The sequence below is a fragment of the Moschus berezovskii genome, chromosome 20, assembly GCF_049115385.1.
Source record: "Moschus berezovskii isolate FMDL1 chromosome 20, NW_MosBer_1.0, whole genome shotgun sequence".
NCBI classification, from domain to species: Eukaryota; Metazoa; Chordata; class Mammalia; order Artiodactyla; family Moschidae; genus Moschus; species Moschus berezovskii.
The window spans coordinates 38476696-38500810 of NC_142479.1; the positions used below are offsets into that span (position 1 = coordinate 38476696).

Here is a 24115-nt window from a genome sequence, read left to right on the forward strand (position 1 = left end):
TTCTACGAATTGCCATTAAACATCGCTGCACCAGCCAGCCTCCGGCCTCTGTCTGCGGGCGGCGGGGAGGGGCGGGGCCTCGTTCGGCGGAAGGCTGCGGGTGCGCCAAGCCGAGATCTGAGCCGCGCCGGGGCGGGGCGTGTGCGTAATTTTCCGCCTCCGACGTGTTTCCGGCCTTAAAGGCATTTTGCCGTTCCCTTTAAGACGCACCGCCCCCTCTCAGTCACTCCCAAGATGGCGGACCTACTGGGCTCCATCCTGAGCTCCATGGAGAAGCCACCCAGCCTCGGTGATCAGGAGACTCGGCGCAAGGCCCGAGGTGAGGATCCCAAATTCATAGCCGGCTTTCTTCGCCCGGTTCTCAGGATCGCAATCCTCCCTCTTTGGATGACCCCGCCTTCTCAACCTTGAAAGACCCCTCACCGGCCCCTTCAGAGACCCCCCGAGTCCCTAAAAGGGCTGCTGACCCGCCCGCTGTTCTTAGCGGACGATGATTGGCTCCTTGAAGCTCAGCACCAGCCCCCCTGCCTCTTCCTGCCCTGGCCTTCCACAGTCCTTGTTTTCAATTCGCCCGTGGGCCCGCCTGTCCGCCGGTGGCGTGGTCTGATTGGTAGACTGCCCTGAACCCCACCCAACCCCTTCCTGCCTTCGGATCGGAGGGCGGTAAGATCGACCGCTCGGCCCCGCCCGCCCTGCCGGTGCGCCGGTCCATGCACCTAATCCCCTTCCGATTGGATCCAGGATACGTCCATCCGTAACCCTTTCTCCCCTATTGGCCTCCTCAACTTAAAGGTCTACTGATTAAATTTTGTTCGACTTTCCTCTAGCCTAACCCATCCTCAGCACCTCCAATTGGCTGCTGGAGCTGTTCAGAGCCCTTATGCCCTGCCTACTTGGTTTAACCCGATCCCTTCTGCCACGCTCCAACATTTCTCTCATCTGTACCCTGAAATTCCTGAGTTCCCTGGGCGGGTCGTGAATGTTGATTGGAGGAATAAGAAGGCCCCTACCCGGTCCGATTGGCCATAGTCTACCAGCCTGTGTTCTCCGAGTAATTTCTCTGCTGGCGGTTCAAATTGGACTGCCAGTGTAGGGCGCGGCCCGCTGGCCGGTGCAGGCCTCTCCTGCTGGCTCCGCAGCGTGTGAATTTAGGGGAGGACACCGGCTCCCCACCCGTTCGAGGGAGGCCAGGACAGGCTGAGTGCCTTCAAAGTGCTCAAGTGCTGCTTAATGTCAAACTAACATCCATATTTACTGAATGGTTGCTAAGGGCCAGTGGCACACTCAAAGGAGCCCACAGTCCGGAGCACTGATGAAATGATCACATAGGAGTTAAAAATCAACTTTATAAATGCTCTGAAAGAAAAATAATTGTTAGGAGTGGAACTACCTAGGGCTTCTAACCTAGCCTGCAGTGAGCTGAGATCTGAAGAATAGATAATTCAGTTAGTGAGAGGGCAACACAGTGCTCCAGGCAGATATTTGAAAGCTATAAGGAAGGAGGGAGCATAATGGGACCTGGGAACTGAGTTACTTCATGCTCACCACGACTGACTAAGTGGTTCACTAGCGGCTGTTGACAGACTAGGAAGCTGAAGTTCAGAGTTTAGTCACTTGCCTGTGGTTACACGGTTACTTAGTGGCGGCCTTTCAAACCCAGGTGTGACTTTTAAACCCATGTGCTTAACCATAATCTTAAGTCACCTCCTCAGATGCAGAGAGAAGACTCTCAAGGCAGACACAGCAGTCAGTGACCAAGATGGGGTGCACTGACAGAGCCCATCAGGTTGAAGAGAGGAGCGCACCTGAGCTGTCAAGCCCTGGAGCCACAGAGAGTAACTGGATAGGAAAGGAACAGGGTCCCTGGCTTCTAGGAGCTCATAGTGGGGTAGGGAAGACAAAGTTCCAGTCTGTTAGTTCTCAGCACGTGCTGTAGTGGGTGTCTGAACCAAATGTGCTTGGGCCCCAGAGGAAGAAGTAATTCTTCACCATCTGACTCATGGTGGATCTCAAAGTTTTCAAGGGGAAGAAGAGCATTTCAAGCAGCAGGAACAACATGTGCAAAGACATGAAGTGATTAGGAAAATGGGAATAGGTTCAGTGCAGCTGAAGGGGTTCTGATCCTGTGGAAGAAGTAGGCCTTAAGACTGTCAGCAATTTGAAATGGCAGAAGAGAGAAAAGGGGGACAGTAAGACCCAAAGGTAGCAAGTTCCCTTTACAGCTCAGACACCTGCACTCCAGGAGGAGAAGAATGTTAGACTGGCCATTTCAGCTTCATCTTGGCTGTAGAAATAAGAAGTGGGGGTGTTACAAAATATAGGAAGTTAAATAATTTCCTCTATCCTTTGTAGACAATGAGATGATAAACTCTTTGAGGCCAGGACTGGGTCTGTTCCCATTACCTCCCCAAGCCTTAGAGTTCTTGGTATGTCGTAAGCAATACATAAATGTTTGCTAGTTGGTTTCCCCAGTGGGAAACAGAGTTGATCGTGATTCTCATCTCTGTTTCTCCCACTGAACTGTGAGCTCCTAAAGGGCAAAGCTGTGTCTTCATCCTCTTTGTACTTCAGGGCCTACTACCATATCAGGGATAGAGTAAATATCAATAAATACTTGGCGAATCAACAGTAATCCTCCCTTCCTACCCTGACACCTCCCAGCGGACATTAGACACCCCCCTCCAAAGCCTTACAACCTCTCACCATCCATACTTCCGTCCCTGGCCTGATGCTGCCATTTCTTGCCCCCAGAGCAGGCAGCCCGCCTGAAGAAACTACAGGAGCAAGAGAAACAACAGAAAGTGGAATTTCGTAAAAGGGTAAGAACAACTGGAGAGATCAAAGGCAGCTTCAGAAAGGACTAACAATAAGTTAGAATTGGAAGGTTGAGGACTTAGTTTGTGTGGAAACTGTCGAGAGAGGTGAAGCCCAGAAGTCAGTGGCACGGAGGTGGGAAAGGTGTGGGAGGCGCAAGCCTGTTGGCCCGGCTGGGGAGAGGGGTAGTGGCGTGGAGCCATCATCTCATATCTTCTTCCCTTTTCCCTCTACCAAGATGGAGAAAGAGGTGTCAGATTTCATCCAAGACAGTGGGCAGATCAAGAAAAAGTTTCAGCCGATGAATAAGATAGAGAGGAGCATACTGTGAGTGTCTCTGGGCTGGGGCGACAGGAAGTGGGTGGTCAAGGAGGCACAAAGGGTGAAAGGTCCAGAGGGGAGTACCTCCTAGAGGAGGGCACTGGCCCCCCTCATGGCTTCACATCCGCTTTCCCTTTGGCTCCCCCTCCCCAGACACGATGTGGTGGAAGTGGCTGGCCTGACATCCTTCTCCTTCGGGGAGGATGATGAGTGTCGCTATGTCATGATCTTCAAAAAGGTAAAAGGCCCGAGTTGAGTTCCCCGCTCTCTCCTTTTCAGCCAGTACCCCTCCCCAGGGGAAAGGAATAAGGTAAACTATGTATGTGGAACCTTGACCCCATCACCCACTTCTTTTCCAGGAGTTTGCACCCTCAGATGAAGAGCTGGACTCCTACCGGCGTGGGGAGGAGTGGGACCCCCAGAAGGCTGAGGAGAAACGGAGGCTGAAGGTGAGTTATGCCTGGCAGTCCCTGGGCCCCTGCCACCCACCATCTGGGAGGGGTTGGGGTCAGGCCTTGAGCTCCAGTGCCTTCCTCTGCACCCTCAGGAGCTGGCCCAGCGACAGGAGGAGGAGGCAGCCCAGCAGGGACCCGTGGTGGTGAGCCCGGCCAGCGATTACAAAGACAAATACAGCCACCTAATCGGCAAGGGGGCAGCCAAGGATGCAGCTCACATGCTACAGGCCAACAAGACCTACGGCTGTGGTGAGGCCATTGTGGGGGCTGGGAGGGGGCAGGGAAGAGGAGCACAGGTTGGGGTGAAGGAGAGGGGAGGCCAAAGCACAGGGCTCCTAGGTCCTCCCACCCTCCCGTCTGCCCCTAGTGCCCGTGGCCAACAAGAGGGACACACGCTCCATTGAAGAGGCCATGAACGAGATCCGGGCCAAGAAGCGTCTGCGGCAGAGCGGGGAAGAGTTACCATCTACCTCCTAGGCACCCCAGCTCCCCGGGGCAGGGCAGGGGGCAGGGAGGGATGAGGCTGCTGCTATTAGAACCCATCCTGGAGCCCCACCTTCTAACAGCTGTCACTCAGGCACAGTGTTTGTCACTGTTCGAGCTTGGATATGTATGTGGGGGGTGTGTGTGTGTGTGTATGTGTTTGTTAGTATGTGAAAGTGTGAATGCTCAGGTGGGTATTTAATCTGTATTATCCTGTTCTTCCTGGAATTTTCTTCCCCATGGGGCTGGGGTTACTTTACATTCAATAAACACCGTTTGACCCAATGTCTTGGTCCGTTAGCGGAGAGAAAGGTAGGCTCTGGAGAGGAGGTGAAATAATTATAGGTTGAATAATATAAACTTGCTTTTGTGGGCCAAAGATGGCCAAATATTGGCACTTTTGCAGAAATTCCTAAGGGATAGTATTTTTTAAGAGCACAGTCACTACGGCCAAGTGGTCTAGCTTTGGATCCTGGCTCTGCCACTTCCTGTCACCTTGGGTAAAGTATTTTGCCTGTTTGTGACTCAGTTTCCTCACCAGTAAAATGGGGATAATAATGGTAAGTACCTGATAGGACGGTTGCAAAGATTGCACAGGTCAATGTATGTTAAATATTGAGAATAGTTTCCCATCCTCAAGGCTCCAGGAAATGTAGCTGCTTTGGTTCCCATGACTGTCCTCACCAAGTACCTCAATTTCATAAGGACAAGCACTCAGACCTCAGCACTGCAGTGCCCTCCGCAGATCGCGTAAATTTCCATTTCCAGGCAGATCTGATCCAGCTTCCCCCTCATCGTGATGTCAGACCTTGGTCCCCCACCCCTCTGGAGCTGGTTCAATGTTCTGTCAGTTCCTCTTCAGCTTCATTTCGCATAATGTACTGACTTTCCCCTGCCTCCTTCCATAATGTGACTGTAATGGTTCTACATCCAGCCCAACTTCCTCTCTGACCAGTCCCTCACTTCCTCCTTGTTGCAGTGGGTTCCATGTCCACTCGCCCCTCCTGCTCCTACCTCTCCTGTCTGATCCAGCCCAGGGACCAGCATCTCCTCTCCCCCTTCCCATAAACAAGCAGGTCACTGACTTGGTTGGCACCAGTGTTTTATTTCAGGGGGAAGGGCTTGAAGGCCCAGGTCTGTCCTGTGCACTCCTGGGGCCTCCAACTTCTCACTTTGCCTTCGGGTTACGGAACTTGCGTCCAGCAAAGACAGCCTTGTCCCCAAGAGCCTCCTCAATCCTGGAAGGCAGACATGGTCAGGGCTGTGATACTCCAACCCAAAAGCCCTCAGCTCTTGATGCCCAGGCCCACTGTGCCCATGGTACCTCATGAGCTGGTTGTATTTGGCCAGACGCTCTGAGCGGCACGGGGCACCAGTCTTGATCTGAAGAGAGAAGAATTCCAGGAGTTTCAAGAGATTAGAGAGAAGGGATTGCACCTGGCCCCGAGGGAGCAACCTGTGGTGGCATTCAACTCTGGGGCAGGAGGCCAGGGACCCCAAGAAAACTTAGACACTGGGCAAAGGAGGGCCCAGGAGTACCTGTCCTGTGCAGAGCCCCACCACGAGGTCGGCGATGAAGGTGTCCTCGGTCTCTCCGGAGCGGTGGCTCACCATCACCCCCCAGCCATTAGACTGAGCCAGTTTGCAGCTGGGTGGAGAGGACATTTGATAAGGCCTGGTGGGACTTCCTCAGGGTGAAAGCCAGGGGCTGAGTGGGGCCTCTCCCTTTTATTTTGGGGGACGGGAGATGTGTGGGGAGAGTAAAGTTCTTGGGGAAAGAGAGAAGGGGAGATTCCTGATCCTGAATTTGGATTCCTGAGATGCTGGTGGGAAGAAGCAGAATCTAGGAGATGGGGATGGCAGGGGTGGGGACGGGTTGAGGCAGGGTGACAATGACCAAAGTTCTGGGATCAGGTCAGGAGTTAGTCAAAGGTTTGAGGTGGAGAGGGTGGGGTGGGTCAGGAGCCAAGCGAGAGTCAGACCTGGAGTTAGTGGACAAGAGGGTAGCTGGAGAGGTTTTGTAAAGCTGGGTGGAGGGAGGCCATGATGCCCCAGGCCAGGAGGCACTCACGCCTGGATGGATTCGGTCACTGAGCCAATCTGGTTGACCTTCAGCAGCAGGCAGTTGCAGGCCTTCTTCTCCACAGCCTGGGCAATCCTTTTGGGGTTGGTGACTGTGAGGTCATCCCCCACGATCTGGATGTTGACCCCCGAGAGGAATGAGGTCCAGGTAGCCCAGTCATCCTGGTCAAAAGGATCCTCAATGGACACCACTGGTGGGGGAGGGGAGCAAAGTCGGGTTTAAGGTCAGCAGGGCCTCACAAAGGGGTAATGGGTCAGAAAATTGCAATGGGGCTAAGGATGGGAGGGACTGAGGTGGTGGCAGTGGAGGGGCCGAGGCTGGTGTGCTGAGCAGCTGCTGGGGACTTGGGCAGGAGCAGTGGAAGCTGGGGTCTCACCAGGGTAGTTCTTGATGAAGTTTTTGTACAGTTCGCCCAGCTTCTCCCCACTGATGTGCCGAGCGGGGTCGTCAGGTGACTTGAAGTCGAGATCGTACTTCCCATTGCGATAGAACTCAGATGCTGCTACATCCATGCCAATCACCACTTTGTCAGGGTAACCAGCCGCCTGGATGGCCGTCTTCAGCAGCTCCAGGGCTGGGAGAGGGCAAGGGAGGACTTGAGGCTCCAGTGCACCCTGTCTCCGTGGGGACCCCAGGGGTCCTGCCCCTCCAAGTGCTCATACTGACCTTCATTGTTCTCCAGGATGTTGGGTGCAAAGCCACCCTCATCACCCACATTGGTGGCATCCTTCCCATACTTGGCTTTGATGACCCCCTTGAGGTGGTGGTAGACCTCAGCCCCAATGCGCATGGCTTCCCTGAAGGAGCTGGCTCCCACAGGCAGGATCATGAACTCCTGCATGGCCAGCTTGTTTCCAGCATGGGAGCCCCCGTTGATCACGTTGAAGGCCTGACACAGGGAGAGGGTGCTCAGAACCTGGGCCAGTTTCCAGGAATCAAGAAGGGATTGGTGTGTGGGGGGGTGAGGTCAACATGGAATCCTGGATCCCCTACTTACTGGGTGGTCTAGGATGAATAATTTTACTCCTCAGAGCCTCTGCCCTCATTTTCATAAAATGGGGGTATCACCTGCTTACCTGCAGGATCTAAGGTGGAAAATTAAAAGAAGTTGGATATACAGTTCTTAGCATGTGCACCTACACTGACATGGCACTTACTACAGGCCAGGCGCTACTCTAAGTTCTTTACATATATTTTATTGGCTCATTTCATTCTCTAAACCACCTTGTAACTACGTACAGTTTATTATCCTTCAGTTTACAGATGAGGAAACTGAGGCTCAGAGAGGTTCAATAAACTTGCCAGAAGTCACACAGCTAGCTAAAAGACAAAACCAGGATTCGAACCCAGCAGCTTGTCTCCAGAGCTCAGGCTCTTATACAATCTGCCTAGTAAGTAACAATAAATGGTAACATTATTGATGCGATTAAATCAAAGGGTTTCCATTAGGAGCAAATTTGGTTTCATAAGGATTAAAGAAGACACAAAAATAAAATGCCCAGATCCTTGCCATGAAGAAGCTCTCCATCCCATCTGGAGTTGGGGCACAGCAGAATGAAAAACTGGGAAAACTAAGCCTGGGATTGGAATGTGAAGGAGCCAGTTACATCTAGGGAAAGAAGCAGAGAGGGATTGAAGGGAAGGTTTGGATTGTGGGAAAGGGGAGGGCTGGATGGCAGTAGGAGAGGTTCCTACTGGTTCAGGAAACTGTTTCTTCGAAGCTGAGTCTGGAAGGTGGATTTTCTGGGGGCTGCCCTTGCCCTCCCCCATGGGTGGAGTGCCTGTGGGGCATGGCCAGGTGGCTGCACTCACAGGGACTGGGAGGATCAGCTCTGGGTTCCCCGCGAGATCTGCAATGTGTCGGTAGAGTGGCACCCCCTTCTCAGCTGCTCCAGCCTTACACACGGCCAGGGACACGCCCAGGATGGCATTGGCCCCAAACTTGGCTGGAAGAAGAAGTATAAACTGTGACTGCTCCACCCACAGGGTTTAGGGCTGTCTCCCAGAATGTCCCCTCTGGTCACCCCAGAAAGAATCCAGAGCTCTCCAAACCACTGGTCACTGAGTAAGTTAACAGATCTCTTCCCCACCCCACCCGGCCCCGTGATCCCCCACCCTAGGGAAACTTGTCAACTTCATGTCTGTGTCCACAGCCCGGCCCAAGCCTGGCATGAGGCAGGCATCAGGAAATGCCTGGGGGATGAGTACAAATCCCGCCAGTTACACCGTGCCCCAAAATGCGGGATGCAGAAATAATCCTAACCAGACCTCAGGCTGCAGTCCTCCCCTACCCCACCCCTGCAGTCTCCACCCCCCCTACAACCGCCTCCACAGCCTCAGCCACCACAGCCCATCCCCTGTCCCTAGCCCTTCACTCACATTTATTCTCTGTCCCATCCAGCTCAATCATAAATTTGTCAACTTTTTCTTGATCCACCACACTTAGTTTCTGGAAGGGCAAGTTTGAGGAGGGGGGAGCAGTGGTTAGATTTCTCAGGAGTCAAGACGTGAGCTAGAGGAAAAAGACGTGCAGGTATCGGGGCAGAAGGCTTGGTTGGCCAAGCCTGAGCTTCTGGAGATGAGACAGCAGGTGAAGGAGTGTGTCTTCTACTTGCCTTTTCCAGCAGCGCCGGGCCGAGGGTCTTGTTGATGTGTTCCACAGCTTTTAGGACTCCTGGAGAGGCCACAAAGCAGGGGGTTCAGATCTCCTATGCAATCAGGTCTCTTCCCGTGGCCCCCAGCTCCTTGAGAACTTTCAGTTCCCCTTCCTCTTCCGATGCCCAACCTTTTTGGCACCAGGGACCAATTTCATGGAAGACAGTTTTTGCATGGACCAGGCATGGGGTGGGGGTACGGGATGGTTTCTATATGATCCAAGTGCATTCTATTTATTGTGCACTTTATTTCTAATCTAATGTTGCCAGTGATCTGACAAGAGGTACCAGTCCATGCCCTGGAGTTTGGGGACCCCTTCTCTACCTTATGCAGACAGCTCATGCCACATCCTGAAACCCTCCTCGCATATGGCTCCTCCAGCCTTGGTCTTTCCTCACCTTTCCCCAGGTAGCGAGACTTGTCTCCATCTCTTAGTTCCAGAGCTTCATAGATACCTGTGGAAGCGCCACTGGGCACAGCTGCTCGGAATCGGCCTGGAGTAGGAGGAATTGGAAGATCACAGAGAGTCCCATTCACCTCCAAAGGGCCGAGGTCTCCTCTTGGAACCCGGGGACAGGGGGCAGTGTAGAGATATCATGGCTCCTCACTGTGGGGTTGGGAGGTGGGGTAGGGGCGGAGTCAAGCTGGAAGAGCAAGGCCTGGGGAAAAGTCTGGAGAAGGGGATTCCAGAGAAAAGAGTGGATGTCGCATGCAGCTGGGGGGCAAAGGCAGATAAGAGTTGGGGGTCTTCCTAGGTAAATCAATTCAATGGCCCTGGGTTACCCTTGGCCGTGTGCAGGTCCACCTCCACAGTGGGGTTGCCCCTGGAGTCCAGGATTTCCCGGGCAAAGATTTTCTGCATGGCCATGGCTGCAGAGTGAGAGGTGTGAATGAGTATGGACAGCTGATCCCTTAAGGAACCCCAAATCCCTTGCCCTTTAAGAGTCTTCCCCACCCCAAGGAGGCAGGTGCTGGAGCTAAAAATACCCCACAAAAAGGTCACAGACCAAAGTGGCAGGCGCAGCCCCCTCCCCCACTCAGAACAGCTCCTATTCCACCCTCCCATCCTCAGAATCCGGGGCCTCTCTTTTAAAACTCCTCCACTTGCTGAACCCCATCTCCCACAAAGCTGCACTATGCCTTCTCGCTCCACCCCCTGGCCAAATATTCTGTTCTCTGTGACTTCCTAGCCTTTAAAGCCTCTCCTGTTACTCTACCTCACTTTTCCTGCTCCTCAGCCTTCTCCAAATCTTCAGGGGCCCCAAATTCCACCACTTGGCTACCACTCTAACTCCCCTTCTCCGTCATCTCTGTATGCCTCTTTTCACAGTCTCGTTTTCCTATCCTTGGGTACCCCCATCCTATATGCTCCAACCCCTCCAGGATTCTTAAGCACAAGCTGACATTTCCCCCAGGCCAGCACAGCCCTCATCCTTTACCACCCCATCCCCTGGGGCTGGAAGATTCACCAGACCTGGGATGTCTTCGCTGGGCTCTGAGTCTAGGTGGCAGCTGGGACAGTGTCAGCTCACCCCCTCTCAGGCCGGGCATTTATCCTGGAGCCACCCTGTACCCCAGCCAGCCCCGCCTCTCCCCCTCTTCATCCTCCCCCTGAAGCCAGGCTGGCAGCCAAGTGCCCACTACAGACTAAAGCACAAGCTTTTGGCCCTAGGCACCTGCCCCCTTCCCAAAAGGGCAATGACTATCCCCTCCTTTCTCTCTGTTCTCCAATAAAAGTCCTTATTTTTAATTCTATTCCTGGGGAGAAAGAGGAGAGGGGCTTCGAATGGGGGGGGTCTCTCCCCGTGTCAGGGTTGTATTCCTCTTTTGCAAAGGTTAAAGAGGAACTAGTGCCCTTTAGGAAAGGCCAAGGGTAACCTGAGCCCTACAGGTCTGGGGAGGGGGCCTGGAAGAGGGGCTACAGGAGTGACAACCACAGCTCACTTGGCGGGTGGGGGACTGCCTCTGTCCTCAATGGGAGCTGGGGAGGGGGATCTGGCCGAGAGCAGGGCTCTAAATTGAACTGCCCACTCAGAAGGCGAGAGGGTCTCACCTCTCGGGGTCCTCATGGCGGCCTCTCTCCGCTCCACCCCATCCTACCCTCTCCCGGCCGGCGAGGGGAGTGGGGGAGGGGGGAGGCAGACGAATTTAGACAGGCCCTAGGAGTTGGCGCGAGGCCCTGCTGATAGCGCTGGGACAGCACTTATCGCCTGCGTGGAAGCTGTCAGTCAGAAGCCCTTTCTCCACCGTTCGCGACCGCGGGCGCTTTAGGGCGTGATCCCAGCCCATCAATGAATGGTGCTGAATCAAAATTGACCAAAAAAAAAAATGAATGGACAGAAGGTGAAGTGCCCCTTTCTGAGCGTCTGAGGGCCGGGGGTCAGTCGGGTGGGCCTCTAGAATGTTGGGGAAGTGAGTCTCTGCACTCTGTGACTCTCTCCGTCTCAGCGGGTGCGGCGGGAGTAAGGTTAGCCCTGACTTTGGCTGCAGCACCGGCCGGGAGCGGAGGACATGCGGGTTTCGAGCCGGCCGTCCGGGTGGGCGAGGGTCACCGGCTTTTCGGCTCTTCGCCCCGGACTCGTGAGACCTAGCCTGCCGGCGCCGGAGCCGCTGGGGCCCGGTGACTCACCCCCAAGCTCTCCGCCCCGCCCTGCCCCGCGGTGTCTCCCAGCCTCCTCGCCACCCCCTCCCCTTATCTCTGACCGTTCCCTCTCGGGAGATTTCCACCCTGGGGTAGGGGGTGCGGTAGGCCAGAGGTCAGGATGGCGGGCGGGGAGCGCCGCCACGTGCCCGCCTGCGGCCCCGCCCGAGCTGGCCAGTGACTCAGCCGCGGCGGCTGTCGAGGAACACCGGTTCGGGGGGCGTCGGGTGCTCCGGGGGTTCCAAGTGGCCGCGCCCGCTGCGGAGGACCGGAGGGAAACGAAGCCCCTTCGCGTCCGGGAGGCGCCCCTCCCCCGAGGGACCGGAAGCGGCCAAGCCCCTCAGTGGCCCCGGCGGCCAGCGCGAGCTGGAGTCACCTAAGCCGGACTGCGGGTCCTGCCCCACCCGCTTCCCGGTGGACAGCCAGCGAACTCATCGCACACAAGTTCTTGGTCTAAGTTTTACTGAAAAAGAAGAAAAAAAACCCCAAAAGGCCAAAGTTGAAGGGACTTTCCCCCTCTTGAAAAAGTTGCAATCTTGAGAAACCACTTAGTATTCTTCCGCCTTGGAAAATAGGCCCGCCCGTTTGGCCCCACGGTGCTCAATGACCTCTGCAGACACGGGCCAGGGGGCACAGCCGGCGACCCAAACTGCTGACCGGAGTTTGGGCAGGGCTGGGACGTGGAGTGAGGAATGAGGCTGGAGCTGATCCAGTGAGACACAACCCCCTGGAGTCGAGGTGGGCTCCAGTGAGTGCCGCTTGTGCCGCCCAGGCAGATGCTGGGGACAGAAGTGTCCCTGGTGGGTGACTTCAATTCTGAAGACGGCCGGGGGTATTTGGTCAAATTTCTCTTTACTGCCTTATTTCTTGAATAAATAAAATCAAGAGGGCAGAAGCGGCCAGGCACACGCCACGCCTCGCCTCCGCCCCTTCCGCCCGGCAGGAGACACGTCCCCGGCCTGCCTGCCTTCGCCGAGGGTCCAAATCCGTCCCGCTTGGCGCGCCCGGGCGCGCGCCCGCGAAGCCCGCCGCCAGCCTCAACCGCCCCACGCGCTTTCCCTCCCGGCCCCAGCGCAGGCGCGGGCGCACGCGCCCCGCCGCCGCCCGCCGTTCCTGCCCCCGGCAGAGGTGGGGGAAGGGGGAGTCGTTCTGTTTAACCCTGAGTTACCCGAATCCTCCTTAATTTGCTAAAATTTGCAGTTTAATAATTCTTACTTCTTTCACTTTCCTTCTTCCCTCTGGCTCACTCCCTTTCCCTCCACTAAAGTCTGATAATTTAGGCGGAGTGGAGCGGTCCCTAACCTTAACCCATCCCCACCCACCCCCATCCTTTTTGCCTCGCTTTCCATCGAACTCTGCAAATTTTGCAATAGGGGGAGGGATTTTTTAAATTGCATTTGCAAAGTTCGGTATCTGGGCAGGCGAGGGGAGGGAGAGAGGGAGTGGAGAGCTGGCCCCGCCCCCACCGCCCTTTGCAAATAAAAATCTAGGGGGGTGGGGAGGAGCAGGAAGTGGCGGTGCGAGGGCTGCTGCACAGCTAGCAGAGCCGCGGTCCGGACGGCAGCGCGTGCCCCAAGCTCTCCGTCTTCCCCCGCCCGCCAGCCCGAGCCCAGCCCGCGGCCCCAGCAGCAGCCCCTAGAGCAGCCCCAATAGCAGCGCCATGGCCGGGTGGAACGCCTACATCGACAACCTCATGGCGGACGGGACCTGTCAGGACGCAGCCATCGTGGGCTATAAGGACTCGCCCTCCGTCTGGGCCGCCGTCCCCGGCAAGACCTTCGTCAACATCACGGTACTGAGAGGCCTGCACGGTCCTGGGGACTGGCCCGGCCTGGACCCTGAGGGAGGGACTCAGGTGGGGGCGGGCGCGGTCTGCGGCGGGCGGCGAAAGGCCGTGACCCGGTCCTTGCCCTGGAAGTGGCGCGAATGGCGGCTGCACGTGAGCGGGCCCCTCCATGGCCCCCTGAGTCCTCCGCCCCGGGCGGCTGCGCCCAGCCCGCCAGCCGCCCCGCTTTCCGCGACGGGGCGTTACATCCGGGGCACAGGGCGGGGAGGGTGCGCCGCCCGGTGCTGCGGCCCACTTCCGCCTCCTCCAGGGCGGGTCGGGCACGCGCTGTAGTTTCTACCCGGGATTTTGATTGAGAAGGGACTTGGGGACCCCTGGACCCCCCGCTCCACTTCCGGCCGCCAGCTCGCGCCCCTTCCACTATTGTTCCTCTGATGCGGGACGGAGCCCCAGTCGCATGGCCTGGGTCCCTAGGCCGACCTCCGTGGGTTCCCTGCCCCTCCCAACTCCGTTAGAGAGGGCTAGGGCGCCACACGACGACCCCTCTCCCCGCCAGTCGGGCCGTCGGACTCAGCATTCCTGTGAGACCGGTCCTGGGAGTCCCCTCGCCCTTCCTTCCCGCCATCCGGCAGAACCTGGAGCAGGGGAACTTTGTGAGAAGTTCTAGGACAGTATAAGTGAAGGAAGAAGGGATGACTACTGCTGTCCCCATCACCACCTCCCCTGTCCACACTGCCCGGAAGTGGGGAGGGGGAGCGGAAGTTCAAAAGGGGGGGAAGGGGATTTCCGGGCGGGAGGGGACCGGATGTGGGGATTTGGGGTGTAAGGGGGAGGGGAAGATACGTTCCCCGGGGTATCTAGACCCGAGAGCTGGCTTGTCGGGTCTGGCCCCAGGCCTCCTCCAAAAGTTCTTCAACTTTCCCTGAATGCCCCGAGGCATCTGCTTCCTCATCTTAGAGCACAGATACCTGAACCTAAACTCTAGGTTACTCAGAGACCCAGGCGTCCGGGCCCCTAACAACTCCTGTAGAACCTTTGACCAAATAAGGGCAAAGTTGCTTCTCCTGCTTTGCCCGCCCCCTCCCTTCCCCTCTTCGCTTCTGCTTTTCCTGAAGGAGAGTTCTGAGCATCCAAGGCTCTCCACTCCATTCTCTTAACTGGTTTTTGGCCCCATTTATTTACTGGGTTTGTAAACGACATCTAAATCGACGTCTGAGTCAGAGGACTATGTCGTGCCTTCCTGTTACCATTCTCTAGGTTTCAAGATCATATTTTTGTGCACTCCCAACAATCCTGAGTTTCTCAGATTTCACGAATGTGTACAAAGCACATAACATACACCTCTCACCCCAGGTGGTTTAGCTTCCTTGAGAAATGGAAGGCAGGTGGGAACTTTGGTGTATTGACTAACTTGCTGGGTGCTTGGTTCTCTTTTCAGCCTGCTGAGGTCGGTATCCTGGTTGGCAAAGACCGGTCAAGTTTTTTCGTGAATGGGCTAACGCTTGGGGGCCAGAAATGTTCTGTGATCCGGGACTCACTGCTGCAGGATGGAGAATTTACCATGGATCTCCGTACTAAGAGCACCGGTGGAGCCCCAACCTTCAATATCACTGTCACCATGACTGCCAAGAGTGAGTTTTTCTTACCCTTTCTCTAGCTCCAAAATCCATAACGTACCTCCTTCTGTTAATCTTTTGGGGTCTTCTGTGTGGATCACTTAGTGTGAAGGATCAAACCAGGTTTCTACTCCCAGCCTGCGGGATGCTGGGGCACTGAATTGTTCCGCTAGTTCTGTCTCAGTTCCTCACCATACGGTATAAAGAAGTTGAACTGTATTACCTCTTAAGTCCCTTCTTACCTTGAGCATTTTCAGAGGAGGAACTCCCTGTTTTCTTGGAGGAGGTAAAAGGTTCATGGTAGTCAGCATTCTGCTCTTGTCTTTTGAGCTCTTTTGTGAAAACTTGGAGGTGGCCGGTTCATCCAGAGTGATTTCTAGCCTGAACACATGAGTCAACAGTCCGGAAGCCTTTGACCCCTAAATTTTACTGTGCTCCTTTCCAGCCTTTAAGCTTCATTTTCCCCTTTTGAAAAGACCTATTGTTTCAGGGTGACTGACAGCCTGCCTGTGTGTGGGGGGTTGGGAGAGATGAGGTTGGGTTACAGCCCCCAGGGTTGGACAGCTGCTGAACAGCTGGCAGGGGGTGGGGTGGTGATACCTGGGTCCTAGCCTCCTTTCTCTTTCCTCCAGCGCTAGTCCTGCTGATGGGCAAAGAAGGTGTCCACGGCGGTATGATCAACAAGAAATGTTATGAAATGGCTTCTCACCTGCGGCGTTCCCAGTACTGACCTCGTCTGGCCCTCCCCTCACCACTTCCCACTGCTTTTGCACCCCTCTCCTTCCCACACACATACATACACCATTTTTATTTTTTTGGGCCATTACCCCACACCCCTTATTGCTGCCAAAACCACATGGGCTGGGGGCCCGGGCTGGATGGACAGACACCCCCTGCCCCCAACCCATACCCCTCCTGTGTGTGGTTGGAAAACTTTTTTGTTTTTTGGGTTTTTTTTTTCTGAATAAAAAAGATTCTACTAACAAGGTGCTGTGTGGTTTTAGCCTGGGAGTCAGGATGGAGGACAGCTCTTGTGACCTGCCTCCTTTATCATGGCTTGGGGTTAGAAAAGCAGCAGGAGGGTGGAGAGCACTACAAAGTCTTAACATTTTGAGCTTCTTGTTTTCATGTCCAGGATTTAAACACCTGCTTCAGCCCTGGCCTTTCACAATAACATCCAGCCGTAGGTCCCCAGTGTGCTAGCTGAATTGGTGGATGATGGAATAGAACCATCCAGACCAGAGAATGGGTCCAGGCCTGCGGGCAAGGCAGGGCCAGTTGAGTCATCCTCGTGTGTGGGCGGGGCTCTCCCTCTCTGAGTCACAACAGATGCCTACTGGGGCTGTCCCCAAGACGGCAGGTTAGCCTCCCCTCCCCACACGCCCTCGCCCCTGTATGGCAGAAAGGGGCAGTTCCCCAAAGGAGAATACGTTTCCCTGTGTGAGAATGATCTCACCCTTCCTTAGTCCACAAAAACAATTTTATTAACCCAGTAAGTGAAGACCCTGTCCCTTTGTACCCCAAACCCCTTCAAAAGGATGGAGCTGGGTAAGGGGAGAAATCTGGGGTGGAAATGTCTCCTATCCCTCAAAAGTAGAAGACTGGAGAGAGGAAGAGGGGCTGTGCAAATAGGTCATCAGAGGTGGTGCAGAGGGGAGTATTAAACCAGGATGGCAGCTGAAGAGGTAGAGGGTGAGGGGTCTGTTGAAGAGCCAGGAAAGACGAGGGGTGCTGGAGCTAGAGAGCCAAAGGAGGAGGGAGGTGAGGGGCTGGAGCCCAGAAGAGGGGTCCGTTCTGAGGCAGGCTGGTCCCTTGGCTCCCCTTCCTCATCACCCTCTTGCCCCTGGGTTTCTTCCTCCTGCTCATCATCCCCAGGACCCCGATGCACAGGCTGCTTGCAGATGGGGCAGGTCTTCCGGGTTTGAGTGAGCCAAGGGTCCACACAGCGGCTGTGATAAGCTGCCAAGAGGAATGAGGTGAACACCTGATGCCTGCTGGGGGCCTGGGGGCCTGGGGACAGGAAGTGAGGGCCTCACCGTGAGCACAGGGGAGTACCCTCAGCTTGTCCCCATCCTCATATTCATCCAGGCAGATGGCACACACATCATACTGGTCTCCTAGTGGAAGAAAAAAGTTTACAGAGCCATTCTGAACCAGGGCCCACAGGAAGTCACTCTGGGAGGCCTGTGCTAAACCTGCAAATGTTTTTTTTTTTTTTTTCTGGCTCGAAAGAGCCAGAGGAAGAGCTAAGACAAGCAGGGTGGAACATGAGGAATCTGGGGTTAGAAGGCACAAGCAAAGAGAAGCAGAGGTAAGAAGGGAAGTGGGTTTTCTGGGGGTTGGTGTGAGTGGAGAGATAGTGAGTGGGAGGAGAGGAAATGGGGTGGGGCTTCTGCCATAGCCTTATAAGGGCATTGGAGGCTCCAGGCCTGAAGCCCCAGCCCCCTCTTACCTGTCTTCCTTCTCTGGCAGCATCTTCCCCACTCCTTCCATTTTTCTGCTTTATCCACCCTCTCTCTTATGAGCAAGGTCCTCCATCTTCCCCCCCTCCCCCCAACTATTCCATTTAATCATCTTTGCTTTCCACATCCTGCTCTAAACCTGTCCTGTCCTTTTATGTACGGGAAAAAAAAGGAAAGATGGCATCTCAGACTGGCATCTCCCCTGCCATCTCTGTTCCTTATCTCCTGGGCTTCAACTCCTTCAGAACCAGGTAAGTGGTGGGAAAGGCCTGATCTTCTCAACCCTCCTCACCCTTCTGATAGTCATGTGTAGGGATCTGTTTCAGCTGCTCTTTGGTCAGTCGATTCCGCTGGAGCCGTTTCCTATGCTGGATGCAACGAACTATCTGGTGAAAGGGAGTAGATGCATTAGTCTTAGAACAAATCTGGACAATCCAGTACAAACCATCCCTGTCTTGCAACCCCAAAGCCAATCTGGCTTTAAAGGCCTTGACTCTTCCCATCTTGGTCCCTGAGCTACTCACCATCACTGCTCCCATGGCCAAAACCAGCAGTCCCACAATCCCTGTGAAAGGGATGAGGTAATAGCCCAAGGGGAAGCTATTGTCTGGGACCAGAAGCACCCGAGCCCTGGGAAAATGAAGACCAATATCAGAGGGGCAGAAAAGGCAAAAGGACAAAGAGGGACAAAGTAACTGGCTCTGAACAGGGTGGGTGGGGATGGGGGAGAAAGTACCAAGAGGAAGAGTATGATGGGCTGAGGCTGAATGGTTGGGGCACAGGCTTGGGCTCCAGGTTGGCATGGAAGTGCTGAAGGAAGAGTAGGAAGGAGGGACAGGTCCTACCCCTTCTCGTAGACAAAGAGGGCACGCAGGTACTCGGAGCTCCTCTCCCCAATAAACACAGACGGGATCCAGATCTGCTGCTGGATTTCCTCTGCAGGGGTGAGGGCATTACACTGGGGACCCAAGCTGCCACACGAATCCTTTGGTAACCCTGGCATTTGACTCTCTTGCCCCATCCCACCCAAAGCACTGACTACCCTAAGGCTCCACCCCTCCTGCCATCCTCTCAGTCGAAGCTCTACTGAAAACGCAGCTGTCCAGCCTTACCACTATTCCACACCATGTTCAGAAGTTCATTGGAATTCACATTGTGTACCACAGCTGCACCATACCCAGCCTTCTGAGCATTTAGGACCTAGGGAGAAAAGGCAGATAAGAAACCGTCACTTTCGTTCCTGGTGCTCACCCTCCCAGCTCCCACACCACATTCAGCAACCTTGAGGTCAAAGTTGCAGTCGAATCTTCGAAGCAGTGCAATAAAGACTGACCCGTTGACCGGGGCTGGGGGTGGTGGGGCAATGGGGCTGCACGCATTGTCTGGGTGAGCCTCCACAAGGAAGCCCTGGGGAAGAGAAGCAAACAACAGTTGAATTTCATCTCCCTAGGTTCTGCTCCCCACAGGTCCCACCATGCATGCTGGCTCCCACATCCCGCATGTCCTCGTTCCTGGGGTTGGTCTGAGCAACCACACCAAAGTCGGAAATCTACCTCTCAACCTTCTGAAGATGCAATTCTGGGGAAACAACAGCCCTTTACTAGACTCTACATCATCCCTCTCTTTCCCACATGAGCTAATCTGTACCCCCACTCCTGGCTAATTCTTCAGCCTTCCAGTTCCCCACTGACTGTAATTCGATTCTCCATTCGTCCACATCACTTTCTCAAGTTATTTCACATTCCCTGCTCTAGTACATACTAGTTTAAAAAAAAAAACAGACCAAATCGAGGTATTGCGCTGAGCTCCCTGTTACCAAACTCAATACTTAATTTTAGCTTCCCCCAAGAATGGAATCTTAAACCAGTCTATCTGGAGTTACATGGTCAGCATTAGTGAGGTAATCTGCCTGATAGACCCCTTCTGTTCCCTAAAGCAAGGTGATTTTGCCACAAACAAATCTTTGCTGCTATAACTTCCTTGTCCGACCCCTTTCTGCCTGTAAATCTTTCATTTTGTATAGTTCTTCAGAGATCTATCTGCTGGGTGGAATGCTGCCTGATTCATGGGTCATTAAATAAAAGCCAATAAGAACTTTAAAATTCAGTCCTGTTGAATTTTGTTTCTTAACACCTCCCTTTAATTTTCCAATTACCCATCTTACAAACAACAATACGGGTATTTATGGCCCAACTGAGTTCTTGCTATGTGGCAGTCTGTGAAAAAGTACTACAAAACTGCTTATTTAATTTCATCCTCCCAATAATCCTGTGATAAGTTCTATTATTTTCCCATTTTACAGTAAAACAAACTAAAGGCTCAGAGAGATAATTAACTTGTCAAGATCATAAGGGCAGTAATTGGCGCTAGAGACCCTACTGATAAGCACCACTCGCCCTACCTGTTATCTTAGTCCACTTTCAGTTTCCCTCCAAGACCCAGAGTTCTAGGAGTAGACTTTGTCTTTTACCTCCAGATTCTGGATTCCACCACACTAGACATGCTCCTGCACTTAGTTCCTAACTTGACACTTTTCCCACTAACAGCTTCATCCAAGAAAGGCTCCTGAATTTCTACCCAGGAGATATAACTTAAGGAAACAGGAAAAAGGGAAGACAATCACCTGCAGTCCCTCCTGGCTCAAAGCAGCCCCAAAGAGAGCTGGGAGGTCTGCAAAGTCCATGCTGGCATTGTGGTCCGAGATCTGCGGACAAGAATCCGTGTTGGCCCTTTAGTCTGCAACCTCTCCCTTCAGCGCCCTTCCCCCATTGGCCCCTCCGACTCACCGCTCGAATGAGCCCCCGGCTGGGGGCCGCTCCCCACAGCACAGTGACAACAACCACAGGAAGTGGGAAGGCCGCAGGGTGCATGGCAGCGGGAGGTGGAGGGGGCCGCGTCCGGATAACAGGAACAGAAACGGAGTTCTGCGCCCTTTCTGGCCCTCCTTCAGGATCCCAGGGGTCCAACCACCCCCAGGTCCCACTTCCCAGCTACATGGGGGCTCAGGGAAGGACCTCCGACTCGGGGAGTGAGGTACCCAACTAGTCTATTGGAGCTGGGAGGGAGAGACTAAAAATAATCCTTTTCTGGTATAGGAATAAAATCGGGAAAGGGGACGAAGACCAGCACAGGTGACAGAAAAACTTCTGGAAGGGTGGGGGAGCTCAAAGGGGTGGGACTTCCGGCCAAGTGGGCCGTCTTCCCATCCTCTGGAAAAGAGTTTCCGGCAAATAAAGTCAGGCCGCTTCCAGCATTGGACGCTCACGACTAAGGACTTCCGGTTCTAAAAGACCGATTAAAAGAAAGGTCAGAGGTGAGGCAGTGCCTGTGGCGATGAGAGGAGCACCGATACATCAGATGCCTACTTAGTCGTTTCCGCGCTAGTGCCTAGGACCCTGCAACAGCCCGATTTACAAACCTGTCCTCCTTCTGGCCGCCGCGCTACCTTCAAGTCTCGCGAGAGGTCTCACCACATTTCCCTCCCACCAGCTGACAGCTTCCTGTATGTATCGCGAGAGACCGCCTAATTCTGACTAGCCTAGCTCAGTTCATCTCGCGAGATCTTCAGATACTCTCCTCTCCTTTTTCCCGCGATTCCAATTCGATAAAAATTGCGCCTTAGCTTCGACTTCCAAAATCAGCCACACCCCTTCCCGCACCCATTCTTTAAGCTCCTCCTTCAGCTCCGCCTTACTCCCGGCCGCCTTTGCGCTTGCGCCTGCGCCTGCACCAACTTCCAGCTAGCGCTGGACCTGAGAGCAGGAGGGGCGTGCGCGCGCGTCCTCGCCCCTGTTGCGCGCGCGGTGTCACCTTGGGCGCGAGCGGGGCCGCGCGCGCACGGGACCGCGAGCCGAGGGCCATTGAGTGGCGATGGCGGCGACGGCGAGTCCCGGGGCTTCTGGGATGGACGGGAAGCCCCGTACCTCCCCTAAGTCCGTCAAGTTCCTGTTTGGGGGCCTGGCCGGGTAAGCTCAGGCCCCAGGGATGGGACAGGAGGAGGAAGGGACGGGTGCAAGGAACCGGGCCCGGTTCTTCTTTGGGTGTGTTGCAGTGAACCGAGCTGACACGGGGTCAGTGCCGTCCCCATCGTATTGCAGGATCCTTGATGGGCTACCAGGATCTTTTCACCCATCGCAGGGCCCCCCTGGGCTGCATGCACGACCCCCACCAGACCACCTGAGTTTCCCAACCCATTGCTTGACTGCGGGACTGTATGGGATTTCAAGTCATTGCATGGCTCCTGCTAGACTATATGGGGTCCCAGATCATGAATGCCCACCTCTCCTTGAATTGGACTGCACACAGTCCCGGGGTCACTGCTTGACACCCTTGTTGCTGCGTGAAATGCTTTCATTGCATGATCCCTTCTTGACTGCTGGACTTTTAAGACCCATTACTCTTGATACAGGTAGAGAGTCTTGTACACGTGCCCACCAGCTCCTGAACACTTAGTCAATAGCATGGCAGGCCCTGCCCTTTGTGACCTCTTGTTGCTGGGCTCCAAGGGACTTTGGTAGATCTAAGACACCTAGCCCTTGATGCTGCCCCTATCTTCCCCCAGGATGGGAGCTACAGTTTTTGTGCAGCCCTTGGACCTGGTGAAGAACCGGATGCAGCTGAGTGGGGAAGGAGCCAAGACACGAGAGTACAAAACCAGCTTCCATGCCCTCACCAGCATCCTGAGGGCAGAAGGGCTGAGGGGCATTTACACCGGGTACTGGGGCCAAAGGATGGGGGTAGGTTGTGGGTTGACAGCTCTAGACCTGGGCTTGACGCACTGACCCCTTCACTCCCCCCCAGGCTATCAGCTGGCCTGTTGCGCCAGGCCACCTACACTACTACTCGCCTTGGTATCTATACTGTGCTGTTTGAGCGCCTGACTGGGACTGATGGTACACCCCCTGGCTTTCTGCTGAAGGCCGTGATTGGCATGACTGCAGGTGCAACTGGTGCCTTTGTGGGGACACCAGCTGAGGTGGCTCTTATCCGCATGACCGCTGATGGCCGGTGAGTTCTAGGTCTGAGCCTGCCCCCAGCCCCATTCCCTGGAATCTAGAATGAAAGACGTGATTTCTTATCCTAGATCTAGGGCATAGCATTCACCTGTTCACAGCATTCTGGCCTCCCTTTCTTTGCGCCTGTGGGGGCAGAGTGGTCTAGCCCGAACTTGGCCTCTCCCTGCCTTCCCACCAGGCTTCCAGTTGACCAGCGTCGTGGCTACAAAAACGTGTTTAATGCCCTGTTTCGAATTGTCCAGGAAGAGGGGGTCCCCACACTATGGAGGGTGAGTAGAGGGGCTGGAGACTTAGGGGACCTGGGGTCCAGTCTTGGGCATTTCTGACTCCCCCTCCACGCCTCACCCCAGGGCTGCATCCCTACCATGGCTCGGGCTGTCGTCGTCAATGCCGCCCAGCTTGCCTCCTACTCCCAGTCCAAGCAGTTTTTACTGGACTCAGGTGAGACCCAGAACTGAACCCTCAGCTCCCAGCTAGCCTGGACCAGCTTCAAGCTGACTGCCACCCCCTGCTCCACCTCCCCCAGGCTACTTCTCTGACAACATCCTGTGCCACTTCTGTGCCAGCATGATCAGTGGCCTGGTCACCACTGCTGCCTCCATGCCTGTGGACATTGTCAAGACCCGGTGAGTATCTGGACAATCTGGACAGACCTGGGCCCGGAGAGGGACAGGAAAGGCCCTCTTATGTCCTCATGTCCCTGCCTCCTGTCCTTCAGGATCCAGAACATGCGGATGATTGACGGGAAGCCAGAATACAAGAATGGGCTGGTGAGGAACCAGAGCCTGGGGCTTGGGCTGCAGAATTGGATGCTGGGGGGAAGGGGGAGAAGGCAGGTAGCTGGGTAAGAGGAAGAGGACCCCAGAGGCCAGGTCCTAGCCTCAGTGCCCTGCCTGCCTTCTGTTTAGGATGTGCTGGTGAAGGTCGTCCGCTACGAGGGCTTCTTCAGCCTGTGGAAGGGCTTTACACCATACTATGCCCGCCTGGGCCCCCACACTGTCCTCACTTTCATCTTCTTGGAGCAGATGAACAAGGCCTACAAGCGTCTCTTCCTCAGTGGCTGAGGCAGGTGGGGGGCCTGGAGTCACTGCGCCGGGGCTCCGTCTCACCCCCTGCTCCTACAGTCAGTGTGCCCCCCAACCCTGGGGGCCTGGACTGTGTTACCCTGGGCCCCTCTATTTATTTTCCCAACACAGTGTGGTTCCCTGCTCTACGGTTAAAGACTTTGGTCTGTCCTGCCCAGCTCCAGCTTGCCCTCCTTGCCCTGATCAGCATCATCTCTCTGTCCCTGGCTATACCTTGGGGGAACCTTGGAAACTCACTGGGGATTTCTGGGGCCTCCTTGGATATTACTTTCAGGGCACATAGGACAGGAGAAGCCCCTCCCTTCTCAGTGGGGAAACCAAGGCAGGGCTGAAGGGAGAGGAGAGAGCAGAAGCCGTCAAGATGATCAAAGGTCTGCAGTAGGAGGAGGTGGCCCTTCCTCCCTCCACCTCACTGAGGACATAATCAATAAATTGGATTGCTGACACCACCCCCAAATCTGGAGAGTTGTGGGCACAGGAGGGGGAGGAGACCGGACAAACGAGCAGGTGCTCCTAGAGAATAGGAACTGGAGTTTGTAAGAAAAATTATTAAAGAAAGAGCACTCACGGTTTTTATACAAGTGTTATATAAATCAGTCATATTGCAGCAGCTGACGTATGAGAAAAACCCAAACTCCAGGCTTCCTAGCCGTTCCCCCAAGAACTCGGCAGACGCCCAGGTCGTCTCATGTAATCCCC

The 24115-nt window shown here is 54.8% G+C and overlaps 5 protein-coding genes across 8 annotated transcripts; 3 read left to right on the plus strand and 2 right to left on the minus strand.

Moving 5' to 3' along the window:
* Positions 1–79: 79 nt before the first annotated feature.
* Positions 80–5130, plus strand: SPAG7 (sperm associated antigen 7). Of its 2 annotated transcripts, none has more exons than XM_088828829.1 (7): positions 80–319; positions 2752–2819; positions 3053–3141; positions 3289–3373; positions 3495–3584; positions 3683–3839; positions 4714–5130. In XM_088828829.1, exons 1-7 carry the CDS (start codon positions 235–237, stop codon positions 4956–4958), a joined length of 819 nt encoding a protein of 272 aa, XP_088684955.1. In that variant the 5' UTR covers positions 80–234; the 3' UTR covers positions 4959–5130. The 2 variants fall into 2 exon arrangements, with proteins under 2 accessions (XP_088684955.1, XP_055260662.1); XM_055404687.2 differs by lacking the exon at positions 4714–5130 and adding an exon at positions 3958–4358.
* A 28-nt stretch (positions 5131–5158) lies between these two features.
* Positions 5159–10930, minus strand: ENO3 (enolase 3). 3 transcript variants are annotated; one of them, XM_055404642.2, is made up of 12 exons: positions 10865–10930; positions 9595–9681; positions 9210–9305; positions 8772–8830; positions 8536–8605; positions 7969–8102; positions 6823–7045; positions 6533–6730; positions 6145–6346; positions 5613–5721; positions 5398–5456; positions 5159–5311 (listed from the first exon to the last, which is right to left on the minus strand). In XM_055404642.2, exons 1-12 carry the CDS (start codon positions 10878–10880, stop codon positions 5242–5244), a joined length of 1323 nt encoding a protein of 440 aa, XP_055260617.1. In that variant the 5' UTR covers positions 10881–10930; the 3' UTR covers positions 5159–5241. The 3 variants fall into 3 exon arrangements, with proteins under 3 accessions (XP_055260617.1, XP_088684954.1, XP_055260626.1); XM_088828828.1 differs by lacking the exon at positions 10865–10930 and adding an exon at positions 10281–10377; XM_055404651.2 differs by lacking the exon at positions 10865–10930 and adding an exon at positions 10286–10357.
* A 2012-nt stretch (positions 10931–12942) lies between these two features.
* Positions 12943–15840, plus strand: PFN1 (profilin 1). The gene is made up of 3 exons (XM_055404706.2): positions 12943–13244; positions 14677–14869; positions 15487–15840. The coding sequence occupies exons 1-3, from the start codon at positions 13113–13115 to the stop codon at positions 15582–15584; spliced, it is 423 nt and encodes a 140-aa protein (XP_055260681.1). The 5' UTR covers positions 12943–13112; the 3' UTR covers positions 15585–15840.
* Positions 15841–16316: 476 nt separating this feature from the next.
* RNF167 (ring finger protein 167) lies at positions 16317–20941 on the minus strand. The gene is made up of 10 exons (XM_055404661.2): positions 20735–20941; positions 20103–20599; positions 19940–20020; positions 18598–18723; positions 18429–18516; positions 18162–18252; positions 17841–17946; positions 17609–17702; positions 16891–16971; positions 16317–16813 (listed from the first exon to the last, which is right to left on the minus strand). The coding sequence occupies exons 2-10, from the start codon at positions 20184–20186 to the stop codon at positions 16515–16517; spliced, it is 1050 nt and encodes a 349-aa protein (XP_055260636.1). The 5' UTR covers positions 20187–20599; positions 20735–20941; the 3' UTR covers positions 16317–16514.
* Positions 20942–21031: 90 nt separating this feature from the next.
* On the plus strand, positions 21032–23865 carry SLC25A11 (solute carrier family 25 member 11). Its single transcript, XM_055404673.2, has 8 exons — positions 21032–21281; positions 21878–22030; positions 22117–22323; positions 22510–22600; positions 22682–22772; positions 22858–22957; positions 23050–23101; positions 23240–23865. Exons 1-8 carry the CDS (start codon positions 21187–21189, stop codon positions 23393–23395), a joined length of 945 nt encoding a protein of 314 aa, XP_055260648.2. The 5' UTR covers positions 21032–21186; the 3' UTR covers positions 23396–23865.
* The last annotated feature ends 250 nt before the right edge of the window (positions 23866–24115 follow it).